Here is an 18,155-nt window from a genome sequence, read left to right on the forward strand (position 1 = left end):
AAGACCTTGGGTGTTTTGATTTGAGATCCATAACCTATTATTGTGAAATTAAGGTCAAGGTCAAATTGCCTCTCTAGATTTTTAACCTTTGCTATAACTTCATTCTAGTACATCATATAACCATTAGATCTTTTGGATTAGGTAAGTAGGCATATGACCTTGAGAAGTCATTCGGAAGTGAAATTATGAAAACCGGAAGAAGCCGTTTTTGATTGCATATAAAAATAGAAACTATATTTTTTTAGAATCAGTAAGAATAAAGCAGTCGTATGAGCCGAAAGGGATATTTTTCAAACCGGAAGTCGAAAAATTCTTTCTCTTTTCTCAAGAAAAAAGTATACAAAAACCCATATTCATTACTCAAATCATTGTAATGATAGCTATCATATGACACCAGAAGTTGCATTTTTTAGATCGGAAGTATCCAATTATCTCCCTTATTGCAACACAAAATGCATAGCAACCATATATCTCTGTAATCAGATAAAAGTAAGCTATCAGTTGGTACCGGAAGTGACTTATTTTTTACAGCGGATGTAGCTGATAATCTCCCTGATTTCAAGGAAAAGAAACTTCAAACTATATATATTTGGAATCTGCGAAAGACAAGTTATCTTCTGACACCGTTATTTTTTTAACGAAGGTAACGTTTTGAAATATGTAAGCATATCTGCTTAAAAAATCATTTAATCCTTTAGTGGCAACATTTGAGGTTGAAAGACCTTCATTTTGTTATCTAAACAGTTTGTTTTTCTTTCTTGTTTCATCCTCCGCTCTTTGATGTTGAGATTTTTTTGTTTCGCAGAATATGCGTGAGACGAGATATAACACAAAATAAGTAAACATTGAATAACAAAAATGCATGTTCTGTGAACAATTGATTTTAATTTGATATATTTTGTCTTTTCAGTTAAAAAAATGAAAATGCAAAATTATTATTTCAAATTAAAATTACGTTAATTCAATTCAATTCAAATCTTTATTGCCATTACACCATATATTTATAGCATGTGACACAACATTAAACTAATTAATGGTGTTAATGGAAAATCCTAATGTTAAAAACCTACACGTACATAGAAAAGAAATCTTATGTTATACATCGAGTGGCTCATAAAACTATACACCCTGAGAATTTCCTGATCTCCAATAAAACACATAGAAATAACATACATGTAGAATATCATAAAAATTTATATCATACAAATTAGAGATTTTGCTTTTATGTTTACCATCTTCAGATACTGATAGCTGATAGTAGACATGTATTCACCTAAGAAGTATGACTTGTTGATTAAACACCTCCGTCGGTATTCAGTATTAGGAACAGCTCATTATTCATGTGTTCCACCAAATTCACCTGCAAATGAGACTGATGTAAAAACATTTAAAGATTTTATTGAAAAATCTAAAAAACTGTTAGTTATAACAGGTGCTGGGGTATCAACAGAAAGTGGTCTTCCGGATTATAACACGAAAGGAGTCAAGTTTTATGCCGGTCTTCCATATGGCCCAGTCAAGCATCAAGACTTCATCGATCATGAAAAAACAAGGAGGGAATTCTGGGCATACCATTTTTTGGCTTGGCCTACGTTTTCATCTTTATTGCCTAATAGGACACACAAGATTTTGAGTGAATGGGAAAGAAAGGGGAAGCTTCATTGGTTGGTGACTCAAAATGTTGATGCTCTACACGCCAAAGCAGGAAGTAAACGTCTGACGGAACTACATGGAAGATTTTGCAGTGTGGAATGTTTAGACTGTAAAAATGTGATATCTAGACGAGAATTTCAAGAACTTATAAAGGAGGAGAATACTGATATCTCAGAGAAATATGTAAAACTCAATCAAGAACAGATTAATGGATTTAAAGTAAGTTACGGTTTTTACAGTATTTCACTACGCGATCATTTCGTCATGACATCTCAGTCAGGTCATAAGAAAAGCTTTTTTTTACACCAAAAAGACGAAAAGATACATTTTACATTGCACATATTCTATGATATCAAATATAAATGGCGTAGTTTCATGTGTAGGCTTACAAATACATAGTACTACTAAATGACATGAATCAGGAAAAACGCAAAGTTCACAAAATTACTATATGAAATACAGAGTGAGTACATATTTAACATAGAACTAATAAATAGACATACAAACTGCCCCAGCATTTGAAAAATAAACTTTATTTTACTGAACCATTAGTTATATTTTTTGCAAGATATTGTGTTTTTGGTCTGAATAATATCCATTTTCTACAAATTACCTGAAACTGTACAGGCAATTTGTTGAATTTTGTTAAAATTTCAGTCATTTTACAAAATGGCTAGGTATTTTTAGTCTTTTTATATAATGCCTGTTAAGGTTACACATTTTAAAAATTCGGTCATTTATAAAATGTCTAAATCTAGAAATGCCTGTAACATTAAAATTGAATGAGATACACCGGTCGACCTGAAGTCATCGAACAATCGGTTCTTATTGTGACGTAGTAAAATAAGCATTGTGATATAGGAAATTTACCGGGAAGTGCACGAATTCGAAAATCTTTTATACATAAGTGTTATAAAATAATTGATTGACGTTTACAGTAGTGTGACGTTAACAAATGAAATGCAAGGGAGACGTCTAATGTCATTCCGAAAGACTCTTTAAAATGAAACAGAAATATTATTTAAGGGGGTACCTAATACTTTGACTAAAATAGATTTGGCTCGTTTAATTTTCATAAAATTTAAAAAAAAACATTTATTTTGACCTGTTGCCAAAAATATGAAAATTTCAAGAAATTTGAACTACACAATTTACAGGAATAATTTCATTGGATATATAGCATTTTGACAAACACCAATTTTGATCATTGAGAAGCTTGATTTATCTTTACTAATAGTATGTGATGAAAAAGTACAGCTGACTTTTAAAGCGTTAACTCCCTTATGTGTTCTGTACCCCCTTTAGTAAATTAAAATGTCATTTATCATTAAATACAGAGCTGAAAATGTTTATGAATAATTCTTCTTTCTCCTTTAGGAGAAAATTATTTTGACGATTGTTTAAGAACATCAGTTGTTCGACCTGCTAGTCAAATGCGTTTTGTTAAAATATACTTTTTCACTCATTTGGTCTTTTGGAAAATGTTGTTTGTGCTGTTTTTAGACCCCTCTACCAAGAAATTTATTTTGCATGCACACGTATAAAAATTACGGTTTTTATCCAACGCAATCATAGGTTTGAACGTTGTTTTCAATTTAGACTTGTTTATATTTTTTCGTTTGGGCTTGTATTATATTTGCCTTCGGGATAATATGATCCGTTCATCCTGTTTTGACTCTTTCAAAATTCAAGAGTCTATCCTAAATTGAGGTAAATTATATGGCAATCCAAATACCGTTTCGATTCCTTACATCACTGAAGAGACATTTATTGTCGAAATCCGGATATAGTGTACAATTTTTTGCGCCTCATGTTTGCGGTATACCATCTTTTCCGCAAGTTTATTGTTTTCTGTTTGGTAATAAATTGATAATAAGATCTATTTTGTTACATCTTGTGATCCGTTTATTTGGCAATCGCCAATGGCAGTCAGCAGGGTCTAAGAAAATCAGTTGTTCGACCTGCTAGTCATATACTTTTTCACTCATTTGGTCTTTTGGAAAATGTTGTTAGTGCTGTATTCAGACCCCTCTACCAAGAAATTTATTTTGTATAAACATTGCGGTTTTTATCCAACGCAATCATAGGTTTGAACGTTGTTTTCAATTTAGTCTTGTATATATATATATATATATATATATATAAAATGACTGAATAATAGCCAACGATAAATCTTACGGGGCGATGGATCATATAAATATGATACAGTACACTACAAAATATAATATATAACCAATCTAAAAGGGTACAACATCACCAAAAAATGACAATAAACGAACAAATGTAACTATAAATATTTCGGATAACAGATATCGTATAGAATTCAAGATTGCTATAGTTTAATAATCAGAATAGATTGATCTGATTCATTTTTCTTCGTGCTCATACTGATGAAGGATATCTGTTATCCGAAATATTTATATACATCCCAAAATGAGTGAAAAATAAAACTAAGTATTTTTTATTGATGCCGTTTGGATGATGTACATTTAATTCCTTTATCCAAAAGCTTTCCCGAACCTGTCGCTGGGCATCACTCCAGTGAATGTTCTGTTCGATCACTAGGATCTTCATGCGGTTAAAGTCATCACGTTTGTGACCAGACTGTCTGAAATGCTGAGAAACTGGGAGAAGTGGCTTCTTAGAGATATCACTCCTATGGCCATTGAGGCGTTTGTGGAAAGGCTGCTTTGACTCACCAACATATTGAAGGCCACAAACCTAACATTCTAGAATGTAAATAACATTCATACTTTTGCAGTTAACATCGCAAAATATCTTATAGTTATTTTCGGTTGCCTTACTGTGAAAAGTTGATGAGTGATGCATCTGTAGGCAGCATTTGCAGCGTTTTTCATCACACGAACGACATTCTCCAGAAGTACTTCTATTATCAGACACTTCAGCCCGCACCAGCAGGTTACGCAGACTATTGGGTTGCCTAAAAGCTATCATGGGAGGCTCGGGAAAAATCTTGGATAGTTTGGAATTCTTTTCAACTGTTTTCCAATGCTCACGAATGACACCGAAGCTGTTTTTGAGAGACAACCAAGTCTATATAAAACGTCTGAATATTAGTCAACGATCTTTCCCACGAGGGCGCTGGATCGTTACAAGTAACGATACATGTACACAATAAATAAATTATATAAACGCCTTAAAAGTGTACAAAACAGCACCAATAACAAAAAAGGAAACATTAAATGTAATTATCTATAAATATTTCTGATAACAGATATCCTTCATCAGTATGATTATGATGTAAAATGAATCATATCAATCTATTCTGATTAAACTATAACAATCTTGAAATTTATACAATAAAACAGTTAAAACCGAACGTCATAGAGACGCTTGTACAATTCTTAAATTTCAAAAATGACTTAGGTTATATAGCTATTTACAACAGAGACTGCAAAGATATGCTTCAAATAAAAAGAGTAATGTGTGATATGAATTGATACAATTATTTCACAGGTGACGACAGTTAAGCTGTTACAACAACGATAGCGTGGAAATACATTTCCAATAAACAGCACTGACTGATCTACGCTGGTATGATATTTCAAATTTGACAACAGTAGAGTAGTAACAACAAAGGCTGCGTATTAAAACATCCAAAATAAATAGCAGTTTGATGATTAAAACAATAACAATAAATTTTGGCAAAGGTTAAATAATTTAACGTGACTGCGTACTTGTTCATCCCTCCAAAATGAATAGAACCAAGCAAATTTAAACTGGTATAATTACAAAAAATTAAGGAGTTGACAAAGGTAAAGAAATAGAAACAGAGACTGTGTAGTAATAAGTAATATAACCCAAATGTAAAGAACTGCGCGAATTCGAACTACGTCTTTTCATTTATCCCATTTGGTGCCAAAGTTTTTAATTTTCTTATCCAAAATCTTTCCGGAGTGAGTCTATCCTCCCTAGACCAAGCAGTGTTGTGGTCTATGATTGTAATGGGAGATCTGCCTTAGTGTGTCCAGGGGATCTCAAATGTCGACTGAGAGGGAGGTCTGGCTTGCATTCGTAGTCGCTACGATGGCCGTTCATTCGTTTGTGAAATGGCTGTTCTGACTCGCCAACATACTGTTTACTACATTTACACTGTAGAAGATACACAGCATTTGTAGTCTTGCAATTAAAATTGCAAAATATGGTGTATTCTGTACCTGTGGAGTAACTGTTAAAAGTCTATTCAGTATTTCTAAATTGAAAACAACGTTCAAACCTAAGACTGCGTTGGATAAAAACCGCAATTTTTATACGTGTGCATGCAAAACAAATTTCTTGGTAAAAAGGGTCTAAATACAGCACAAACAACATTTTCCAAAAGACCAAAAAAGTGACAAAGTAAATTTTAACAAAACGCATTTGACTAGCAGGTCGAACAACGGATGTTCTTAAACCCTGCTGACTGCCATTGGCGATTGCCAAATAAAATGATCACCAGATGTAACAAAATGGATCTTAAATATCAATTTAATATCAAACAGAAAACAATAAACTCGCGGAAAAGATGGTATACCGCGAACAAAAGGTGCAAAAATTAGTACACTATATCCGGATTTCGACAATTAATGTCTCTTCAGTGATGTTAGGAATCCAAACGGTATTTGGAAGGCAATATAATTTACCTGAATTTAGGATAGACTCTTGAATTTTAAAGAGTCGAAATAGGATGAACGGATCATATAAACCCGAAGGCTAATATAATACAAGCCCAAACGCAAAAAATATAAACAAGTCTAAATTGAAAACAACGTTCAAACCTATGATTGCGTTGGATAAAAACCGCAATTTTTATACGTGTGCATGCAAAAAAAATTTCTTGGTAAAAAGGGTCTAAATACAGCACAAACAACATTTTCCAAAAGACCAAAAAAGTGACAAAGTATATTTTAACAAAACGCATTTGACTAGCAGGTCGAACAACAGATGTTCTTAAACCCTGCTGACTGCCATTGGCGATTGCCAAATAAAATGATCACCAGATGTAACAAAATGGATCTTAAATATTAATTTAATATCAAACAGAAAACAATAAACTCGCGGAAAAGATGGTATACCGCGAACGAAAGGTGCAAAAATTAGTACACCATATCCGGATTTCGACAATTAATGTCTCTTCAGTGATGTTAGGAATCGAAACGGTATTTGGAAGGCCATATAATTTACCTCAATTTAGGATTGACTCTATATATTTACATAACATCTTCATATATATATATATATACATATATAAAGCAACATGAAAAAGCATGAAAAAAAACCCAGAAATTTAACGAAATATTTGTATTTTTTACGATGATTCAGTTACTGTGGTAATCTGAATTACTACCTTTATATATATATATATATCATAGGTGTATCTGTATTGATCTTTTACATAGACAATAATAGTGTCTTGACTTGACATGTCAACGATATAAGGATGAGGCTTAGAAACGGGGAAATGCGAGGCTCTGCCGAGCTTTTTCCCCGTTTCGGGCCGAATCCTTATATCGTTGATATGTCAAGTCAATACACTATTATTGTCTTTATACTGCAATCTAGAAAAACACATTTTTAATTGTTGTTTGTTGTGTTATTGTTATTTATTTGATATAAATATTGGAAAAAATCCACCATTAAAAAGGCCTCACATTGGCGGAGAAACATACAGCACAATGAAATGTACATTAATCTACCTGTTGAAACCAATCGTTGGTGAACGAATTCGTTTGAGTATGAGTATGGACTAAAATATCAACAATAAGCATAAAACATAATGACATAGGTTTTAAACAAAAAAAATAAACAAGTGAAATATGTTTTTCTAACAATTGTAAAAGAAACAAATTTGAGTCGTTCCACGCTTTGTTGTAAACATTGGAAACAAGGACAGATTGAAGCGCTCGTCATGAATATTTAAATATAGTTTTGAACTATTTGAATATTCATGAGGAAAAGTGATATCGGGTCAGTGACTGTATATGACATAGAAATATACAGTCAACGCATTTTGACTGCTCAAATAGAACGTTTGCAGTATAAAATCAGTTATAAACGCACCATTTCCCTACTCAACTTATTGTTCATGCTTAAAAATGGCTGACCAACTTTTTATTGAATCTTTTCGGTATAGTGAACTTTTACAAGAATACAGGTCCATGCAGTTGGTTCCTATGTATACATTTAAACTCAAAATAAAACAAATTAAAAAAAATGAAAAAAAAATCCTTATTTTCCTAAAGGCGGAAACCTTAAACACGTTATGTTTTTGCATGGCCCACTATCTTTATTGAGAAACAACCTTTCAGTAGTATATGTGTACTGCAAATATATGACTCTTCCCTTTTTCAGGTTCCATCTTGTAAGAATAAGAAGTGTGGTGGAGTATTAAAACCAGATATTGTATTCTATGGAGACTATGTACCGAAAGATCGAGTAGAGTTTGTGTCTAACAAGCTGACAGAGTCAGATAGTCTTCTTGTACTTGGATCATCACTGGAGGTAAGAACGTATCTTGGGGTATAACCAGTATAAATAAGTGTGTAGAGTGATTTATTAACCAAAAGCCAACATATTGTAAATGTGAAAAGCAGACAAGCTGAATACTTATTATTTTGCAGACAAGTAGACAAAGACGTAATCAATTATAATTCACTGTACTACCTTCAACCATGAGCAACTCCTATATCTTGTTATATTAAATCGAGAAATTTAAGCACTTCGGACGCATGAAATTTATAAAGTCCTATTTTCTTTTATTGTTAAGCTCTAAAAGGTCCAGCAGAACAAAATGTGAAATAATTCAAACAAAAGAACCAATGCCTTGATTTATTCTAAAGTAATAACTAGGAAAAAAAAATTTGCTAGACAGCAACCAACAACAACCACTGAATCACAGGATCCTGACTATGGACAGGCACATATAGAATATAGCTGGATTAAACATGCATGTGACCGCTGAATCCCTCATTTTTATGAGATAGTGTTGTAACAGACCAACACCAGAACAGACTGTATAAAAATCAGTTGGAAAGTGTTTGTTTCGTCAAATCTGTATAAAGCGCAAATATCAACTATCAACAAAAAGACAAAAGACATAAAGAAATGTTTACATGTCAACTTTGAGAATCCCATTTTTATTATTATAGCTTATTGTTATAAAAAGTATTAAAAAAGCAAGTCTTACGTATTAGCACACAACATTGTGATTATGAAATAATTCAAGCTGAAATACAATAAGATTGTACTGACTTCAGTCTTTGAATATCAACATATACAGTTTATTTGCTGAAACCGAGTCCAGTACAGTTCATTGGTAAAAAAAAATAAACATTTAAAATGTATTCAGTCATTCTCAGTCAAATAATTTTTACCATATAATTTATATTATCTCAGCTGATATTCTGCTCCCATGTTGAATCTGTAAAAGTTGATTATCCATACACTAAAAAACTGTATCTACAGTAGACCATTCGTGACATCATAAAACTATGAAAATAATATTATATACATGTTCCTGAGACAAGTGGTATACCTGATATACTAGAAATTACATGCTAATCTAATATGTTTATGCTATGTATAGCTAACTTGTATTTTTTTTCTGAAATATTTATCTTATCACTGTAATATCTAAATGACTGCCTTTTTAGATTAAGGTCTCGGTGGCCAAGTGGTCTAAGTAGTCGAACTTCTGTATCACTAGCCTGTCAACACTGAGGTTGTGAGTTAGACTCCAGCACATGGCAGGTGCGCTCGACTCCAATCTTAATTGACTATGACTGTTAGTTTTCCTACCGAAGGTCGGTGGTTTTATCTGGGCACTCCAGCTTCCTCCACCAATAAAAAAATGACCGCCACGAAATAGCACAATAATGATGAAAGTGGCGTTAAAAATCAATCAATCATTTTATGTTTTAAAGGTACCCTCAGCTTACAGATTTGTCGAAGCTGCTTACAAACAGGAGAAACCAATTGGTATTGTTAACATAGGACCAACAAAGGCAGATAAACTGGCCAACATTAAAATAAGCACAAAATGTAGTGAAATTCTGGACAAAATATGATACAGTATATAGATCATGTCATGCTTTTTAGATTATAATATTATTTTTGTTCCATATTGGTGTTGGTAACAATTTTATATACATATAATTAAAAGCTTCACAATGTGTAATGAAATATCCGATCAGGGCTAATGCTTGCTTATACATAATTATGTATTGCCTATATTTTTATAATCTTTAACATTAAAGGAGCATTGTTGTTAAATTCATGTTCACTGATTTGGTCCAAATCCTTATATTTAATTAATAACATACTAAAACGTATATCCAAATTATAAAAAGTCCAAAAGAAACAATTAACAATACACGGACTCGTTATAATGTATCAGCTTTTCGTGAGTATTTTCGACTAGACGCCATCTAATTTTCCATCAAGACATCCTAAGACTGCCGACGGTCATATAACCCGATATAAACATAAATATCAATAGACTGGCATATATGGGGGTCTACTTTTGTTTTATTTCATCGCTTATAATCGTTTTACCTGTATAAGAATGATTCTTTGTTTGCCATATCAGTCAACGAAATGGTTATTCCAGGTGTCTCCCTTGTTTCGTTTTTCATTAATGTTGACATTCTTTTCTTTTTTCTTTTTAATGAATGAACATGCTGACATTGTGCTGAAACACGTGCGCGACCCATCTCCACTAAATGTTTTTCAACTTATTTTGTCGAAATTGAACCAAACTGACTGGTAATAGTGATATATTTTTTTCTATATTCCGCTCTTATAAATGTTTGAAAAAAATTCACATTTTAATTTGTTTTGTCTAATTCGTAGCTAATGCCCCTTTAAGAATATTGGTGAACAATAGCACCTCAGTTAGTTTTGTTTTTAACACCTGAACATAAGATTAAGTTAAAACAAATATTTGTTCTACTTATACATTTTAGATAGAAATTTCATATTATATAGGGAAGACGGAGGTATGATAACAATTATTAATTAGCCCATAACTATGATTGCAAGAACGTTTCTTCAAGCCTTTCAAAATTTTGTTAATTATATTGACAAATTTAAAAGATAATAAAATTTTGGCACTTCAGTCCAGATTTATTTTGTGACGTCATTTTAGTGTTATCTTTCGCCTCTCTTTAAGAACATTTCGCAAATGTTCTAAAAATAGCCATTTGACACATCTACGTTTGTGTAAATTGTGTGATTCAGGTTCGATTGAAGACGAAACACATTAACTTTTCTATTGTGACCGTTATGATCCGTTATACTAATGGACGAAACAAACTGTTACATGAGTTATCATATATTCATTCAGAAAATATTGATGAACTCTCTTCAAACGAAGCCATTTCAGTAATTTTAATGCTAATATCAAACTTGTAGCAAACTTTATTTTATAGAATGCTCCAACGTTAGACTGGACTATCTATAACTGTCTATTGCAAATATCAAAGTTAAGACAATGCACATGTCTGCATTTCAATGTTATAATTTTGAACTCATTTTCTTATATCTGTTATATATAGAGTTAAAAGATGATAGTGCATCAAAGGCGTATTTGTCTGTCTGAATTATTTTGCTAATACTCAATGTACATTATATTGTATATATTCAGGTTGCACTCTAATAAACTGTTTATTCATTCATTCATTCATTCATTCATTCATTCATTCATTCATTCAATCATAAACTTTGAACAAATTTAAAATGAGCAAGGGACTTACAACGCCTCTCCTTAAAAACACAATAAAAAAATTACTCCCCCTCCAAAAAAACCCCAGCAGAATCCCTACATTAACATCTTTCATCTTTCAATAATAGAACTAGTAGCAAATATATCTGTGGATAGGTCTTAGCTCATATTCAATTATGAATGACTAGGTTTCACGGAACTGCTATTTTGACAGTTTTGTTTTCATTATATACTGAAAGTTTGAAGCCTTAATGCAAATATTTAAGATTTGTTGATTGTTAACACCCAGTGGCAAATTTTCAGGCATATTCAAGACAAAAACATATCAGTAGTAAATAGAATAAGGAGGTGCTTGGTCATCGGATAAAGGACAGATATTTCAGCTGCCACTGACAAATGAGGACATGTTATATATTTATTCAGAAAATGCACAACTTGAATACTAGTAAATAGTGAAACAATTAAGCATAACTCTAACACGAGGAAACTGTAATAAAATATATGACATCGTGTGTTTATTTTTCATTATATTGTTTATACAGTATAGGGGATATATATATTTTGATGCAGGAAATGTACTTTTGCATGGTAAATGAACCTTTATCGTAACAAAAATTTGTAACTTAATTTGTTGTTGTTGCAAAGTGTATTTGCAATGTGCTATACATTATCGTTCAGAATCCCGCTTTTCGTCTATATCAAAAGCATTCATGACAAATTTTTTTATAGAAAAATGAAGATGTAAACAAAGCCAGACCTATAATCTCAGTAAACACAGTAACTTTGTCAAAGTTGTACCTTAATCTAGGACAGAAACTTCTTCATGATCAGGAAATAGCATCTGAAGAACATGTTTGATATTCTATTTAAATTCTTTATAGTTAACAAGTAAATTGACTTAGCTTTTGGCAGCCAATATTAAAGTTTTTCACTGACAACAGCAATTATAGGCGAGAAACAATGGTTCGGTGGAATCCTATACGAATACTTACAATTAGCTCATCTGGCCAAAAAAACTTTGCCAGACGTTTGCCTTTAGTTTGCGTCTGTAGTCGTCCTTTATGTGTCGTTATTTTTTTTTTTCAAATATCTTCTCCATCGAAATTACTCAACCAATTCAAACCAAATTATTAGGGGTCTAGGTGATAGATAATGAATTATGACAGCTAGGTCAATCAACTAGCAGGTATTCGCAGCTAACAATAGAAAAAGTGGTAAAATGTAAGTAATTATCTAAGATCCTAACAACCACATAAGAGAGAGAGAGGAAATGCAATTTTCAAAAAAAAAAAAAGATATGTACGAAAAATATCAAATGATTTTTTATAGTTCTTGCGCTTAATGAATTTTTGTTTACTTACTTTAGAATATTTTCTATTGATTTTAAACAATCAATTGATCAACAGAAACTGTAAAAAGCAAAAATGTCCAGTAGAATCATGTGCAAAACAGTGTAGCCGAGACCATTGATTGGCGCGCTAAAATATCCCATTGACTGGGTCAGATTAGGTGAACGTTCGTCTGTAACGCCCACAACTTACGACGAATTTATATAGACATTTAAACTGTGGTGTCACCAAAGGGTCTCAACGCCTAAATAAAATAATTCGAAAAACTAATCAGGAATAACCTTTGTATTTTGATTTATATTGAATACTTAAACGTTCTTTACTTGTGTTTTCGTTATGTTTTGATAATCAATTTTTATGATATCGCACGTTCTTTCAGCAAAAAAAAAGGATTTAACTGGCTTTAAAAGTTAAAATGCATGTGTTGATTATTATCTTTTTTTTCGGACGTCAAGGCGATTTAACAATTGCGGTTGTCCAATTATGTCATCTTTTAACTTTTATCTGGTCAAAATTTTATTTTAGAACGAATGCATGATCAACTTTAAAAAGTGTGCGTACACAAAACATATAGACAAAATATACTTCTGTCCTGTCTTTTTCGTACTTGTAAGTTATTAGACAATAAAAAGGCTATTTGGATCAAGCCTTGTGGAATTTGCATTTACGTTTTTGAATAGGTAAAATCAGAAGTCCATGTCTAGTAATGGACTTCTGGTAAAATGTATAGTTTGGTGAACTTTTCTGCTAACTACTATACTTGTGAAAAACCATTGGCAACAGAAACATATTCAGCTTTTTTTTTGATCGACCCAATTTACATAGTAATGGACGACTTCGTACTTTTATGATCGCAAATAAAATATGTATATAATATACTGTGCACTGTAGTTCGTATATATACTGAGACCCTTTGGCAACCCCACAGTTTAAATGTTTATAATAAATACGTCGTGAGTTGTGGGCGTTACAGACGAACGTTCACCTAATCTGACCCAGTCAATGGGATATTTTAGCGCGCCAATCAATGGTCTCGGCTACACTGTTTTGCTCATGATTCTAATACAATATCTTCAAAAGAGGCGGAAGATACCAAAGGAGTAATCAAACTCATAATTCGACGACAAACTGACAACGCCATGGCAAACACTGAAAAACGACCAAAAGACAAGAAAACTAAAAACTGAGCAACACGCACCCAATGCAACAAAAAACCAGGGTGAGTTCATGCTCTCCGGAAGGGTAAGCAGGTCCTGCTACACATGTGACACCCGTCGTGTTGCTCATGAAAGTACAAATTCGTTGATAAGTCTATTTTGGTGATGTTACATTCAAAACAAGAGGACGTGATTGTGTTTAAGACAACTGGGGAAATATGGGAAAATATTTATGTAAGCATTGGTCGACGTATTTTAGGAGTTAGGTGATAATTTTTACAGAATGGTAGCCTATCATTTTGAAAAATTCGATAGACAAACTGCATACAGCAAACAGTAACAAATATCAGTAATAACAATCTACACAAATGACCATATAACAGAAGTTCTAAATTGACCAATTGAAGCAGTTAAACCTTAAATGCATAAAAAATTATACGCAATATAAGATCTTCTTTAAAGCCTATAATTATTGTTATTTAATTACCCCCTAATAGTGAGTTATTGCCCTTAAATGACTATTTGCTTTCAATTTTTTTGGTAAATGTTCGTACTATCTTTAAAACTATATCAAATACACAGAAACTGTAAACATAAAACATATCAGTAATTAAAGATCTTTAACAATGCCAAATAGCTTAAACCATATATAGACTACGTATAACAACTTACGAGTCAGTGCCCTTATAATAGATAGACAGAAACTGTGTAAGCAAAAATGATCAGCAATACAATGTTTTTAAAAATTGATCGACAATTGTTTTCCCCCCTGATTTTTATGTTATAAGTAATATGCCATATTTTACCAAATAAACAACATCGATTCTCCGAAGCCAGTTATAATAACTAGCAGGATAATTATATTTAACAAGACTGGTTGCAAGGTATGGTGCGATCAAGATGTATGTATGGTAGCCTTGATAGGGTTCATCTGATCTTACCTTCAATTTTAATGGTTTATTGGTCAAACTTATTTTTTGTGATTATGTCTGTTCCTCAAATATTATAAGAAATATGTCTATATTTCGTTCATTAAATGATTTTAAGGTGTGTATAGATATAAGAAGATGTGGTATGAGTGCCAATGAGTCAACTCTCCATCCAAGTCAAAATTTATAAAAGTTAACCATTATAGGTCACAGTACGGTCTTCAACACGGAGCCTTGGCTCACATCGAACAGTAAGCTATAAAAGGCCCCAAAAAATTACTAGTGTAAAACCATTCAAACGGGAAAACCAACGGTCTAATCTATATAAAAAACGAGAAACGAGAAACACTTATGAACCACATCAACAAACGACAACTACTGAACATCAGATTCCTCTCAGTATGTCCATCTGAAAGGATTCATCAGTCCTTCGCCTAATTTTATGGATCGTTGATAATGTTCAGTATGTGTGATACCTGCAGTAAGACAATGATCTTATAGACTTTCTACATAAGTTTACATCAATGTCAAAACAGTTGAGTTATTACAACGTGTGCATTTTTCTTTTTTTTTTTTTTTATGAAAGGGGACATAGTTTTCTCGTTTGAATTGTTTTACATTTGTCATTTCGGGACCTTTTATAGCTTGCTATGCGGTATGGGTTTTAGTCTCAAGATGACCATTCTTGCAGAGGCATATTTTGTGCATACTACAGCTGATATAAAAATAATTCACAAATACGTGTTTAAGTAACAAGAGCACAATTAATTCAAATACATTTTCCATAGGGTACCAGTGGTGTTCCATATTTTATTTCTTGAAGATTAACCAAAATAGATAAGTCGCCTGTAAAAACAATAGGAAGCGGTTAGCGGATACACATCTTTTTAAACCATTGTAATTGCATTTAATTTAGTTTTTCGTATTTCCTGTCTATTTGCATGAACTGTATTAAGAATTTTTCAGTATAAGGATATGGATAGTAATCTGAACATTGCTTATAAACAAACACATCTTGGTGCCAACGTTACTTTTTTGATACAATGCATGCAAATAAAGGAAATACGAAAAACTAATAATATTACAATGATTTAAAAATATACATATCCGCTAACCGAGTCCCTGTGGGTAAAATATAATTCTATTATAAAAATGATTATGACGTATTGCTTTCGCTCTGTTTAAGAACAGATCGGTGTACATAGATATGGCTGTTACAGGTTACCTCCCTTACTAAGGCTTTTTGATGATTTTGGCGGTTTTTTTTTCTCTTATTCTTTGAATTACATATCGGTCATGTCCCACCTGAACTTGGCTCGAGTGGAATGATTTAGAATGAAATTAAACATATTTCTTCTTCTAGTCTAGAATATACAGTGGTGGCCTTCGGCTGTTTTCTGCTCTTTGGTCGGGTTGTTGTCTCTTTGACACATTCCCCATTTCCATTCTCAATTTTAGTGTTTTGAAGTTGTTTAAATTTGACATTGAAAGTGTTTAATATTTGTTATGGCTTTTGTGTACATAAGAGGATTTTGGCAGGATATTCACATTAACACAAGTGATGCCGTCTAGTTGGATAATCTCTTTTGGAAGCTTGTCTTTTACGTTGGTATTTGAACTTTATGTAAAAATGTCTTGTCGAAAACCTCGCCTTAAATTTTAGAATACGCATGTCATACTGTTTCATTCACTACCTACATCTGCTTCCATTGCATACATAAGATAGAACATTTTACAGCTTACACTTAATAATTGACCACCATGTTTATATGCACTACACGAGGAATACATTTTCAATATTTGTGTTACTTTATTTTATATGTTTACGAAAATTGTTTGGTATAACAACTTTTGTATTTCAACCTTGTATAGGAACGGAGATAAATAAACATCTATTTACAATGGAAACATAATGCGAGTCACTCGTCCCAATTTGGCCGATTCCATTCCTCCAAGTATCGGAGTCACTCGTCTCAACTCGGCCGATTCCATTCCTCCAAGTATCGGAGTCACTCGTCTCAACTCGGCCGATTCCATTCCTCCTCACCCGAGGATTTCCGATTGATGTGTGAGTATGAGCGAGAAGAAGCTACTTGGTACTTTTCAAATCTACACAATAGAACTTTTTAGACTTATGATGGTCATTTTAAATTTAGAAATTCAGTGTAAATATGATGAAGCAATAAGTGTGAGACAGCCAATCAAGTTCGACGGACCGGAATCGCCGACAATTCAGAACTGTTACTTTGAAGATTACTATCATTACAATTTCCCACCAGGAGTTGATTCAGCGAAAACCAGTTTCAGTAATTTTATTATAACTACCTGTATTTTTGAATTTAGAGAATCAGCTTTTATTTGGCACTAAATCAATAATACTGAGAATCTGTTACAGCATGCACAATTTCTTCTAACAAGTACATAACCTATTTTTGTTGCGTTTGGACTTGCGTTTACTGAAAAAGGCGTTCGATATTGACAACAATATGTTCAATAGAAAATTTATCCACACACTGTCACACATACTATCCAAAAAGAAACTGTATACAGATATTAGTTTTTACAGAAAATATCTTGAAGTTTATATACATATCAAATAATATGTGCATCCGTATAGTGATAAAGATCCACAAAGTGTTTTTTTTTTCTCAGTCGTAAAAATCAATAAGCATGTTAAGTTAACAATTCCATACATCAGAATATTACTGAAAAATGCATAACTTGTGACGTAGTGTTCCAGATATTTTCCAAATACAAAGAGGTCTACAGACAGGCAATGAAAAAAAAATCGACATTAAGGAGGCAATGAGGGAGCACAAAACCTGTATGGCATTTATGGTGTAATATAGCTCAAAATCTGAAAACAAATGAGCAATACACATATTGAAGTAGAAAATTCACTTATCTCCCCTTTAACATAATAGACCGGAATTATATTTCTTTGTTAAGTTTCAACAATATTCGTCTAACTCTTTAGGAATTGCGCATACAAAGCACATTGACAGACAGAGTGATTCCCAGATACACACCAAAACTTTGTTAACGGGGTATAAAAAGTCACACATAAAAAAAAACATTTACAATATTCAACGTTATACCTCTAAGAAAGACAAACTTGGGTGTATAATTCATATAAGATTCATAAAAATCGTCTGTTTTTTATTAATCATGATAATACAGTAAATATCCACATCACACCATCAGGTAGATGGTTAGTGTCTAAACGTTCATCGATAAATATTGCAAACATGTATATATACCCAAGATGGGGATATTCATGAAACACGTTCTGAAAATATGTAAGAATCAAGAAAATATCCAGTGGCAAACATTATACATATAGTTA

At 32.4% G+C, this 18,155-nt stretch overlaps 1 protein-coding gene across 1 annotated transcript in view; it reads left to right on the plus strand.

The window, feature by feature from the left end:
* The window catches only part of LOC127710754 (NAD-dependent protein lipoamidase sirtuin-4, mitochondrial-like), a 37,596-nt gene extending 26,269 nt beyond the window's left edge, over positions 1–11,327 (plus strand). Inside the window, exons 2-4 of the mRNA XM_052216716.1 lie at positions 1,242–1,872; positions 8,005–8,154; positions 9,576–11,327. Coding sequence (XP_052072676.1) covers positions 1,264–1,872; positions 8,005–8,154; positions 9,576–9,719 — 903 coding nt within the window. The 5' untranslated portion in view covers positions 1,242–1,263 and the 3' untranslated portion in view covers positions 9,720–11,327. The remainder of the gene's footprint in view (positions 1–1,241; positions 1,873–8,004; positions 8,155–9,575) is intronic.
* Positions 11,328–18,155: the final 6,828 nt, after the last annotated feature.

This window comes from Mytilus californianus, unplaced genomic scaffold, assembly GCF_021869535.1.
Source record: "Mytilus californianus isolate M0D057914Y unplaced genomic scaffold, xbMytCali1.0.p SCAF_8, whole genome shotgun sequence".
Classification (NCBI taxonomy): Eukaryota; Metazoa; Mollusca; class Bivalvia; order Mytilida; family Mytilidae; genus Mytilus; species Mytilus californianus.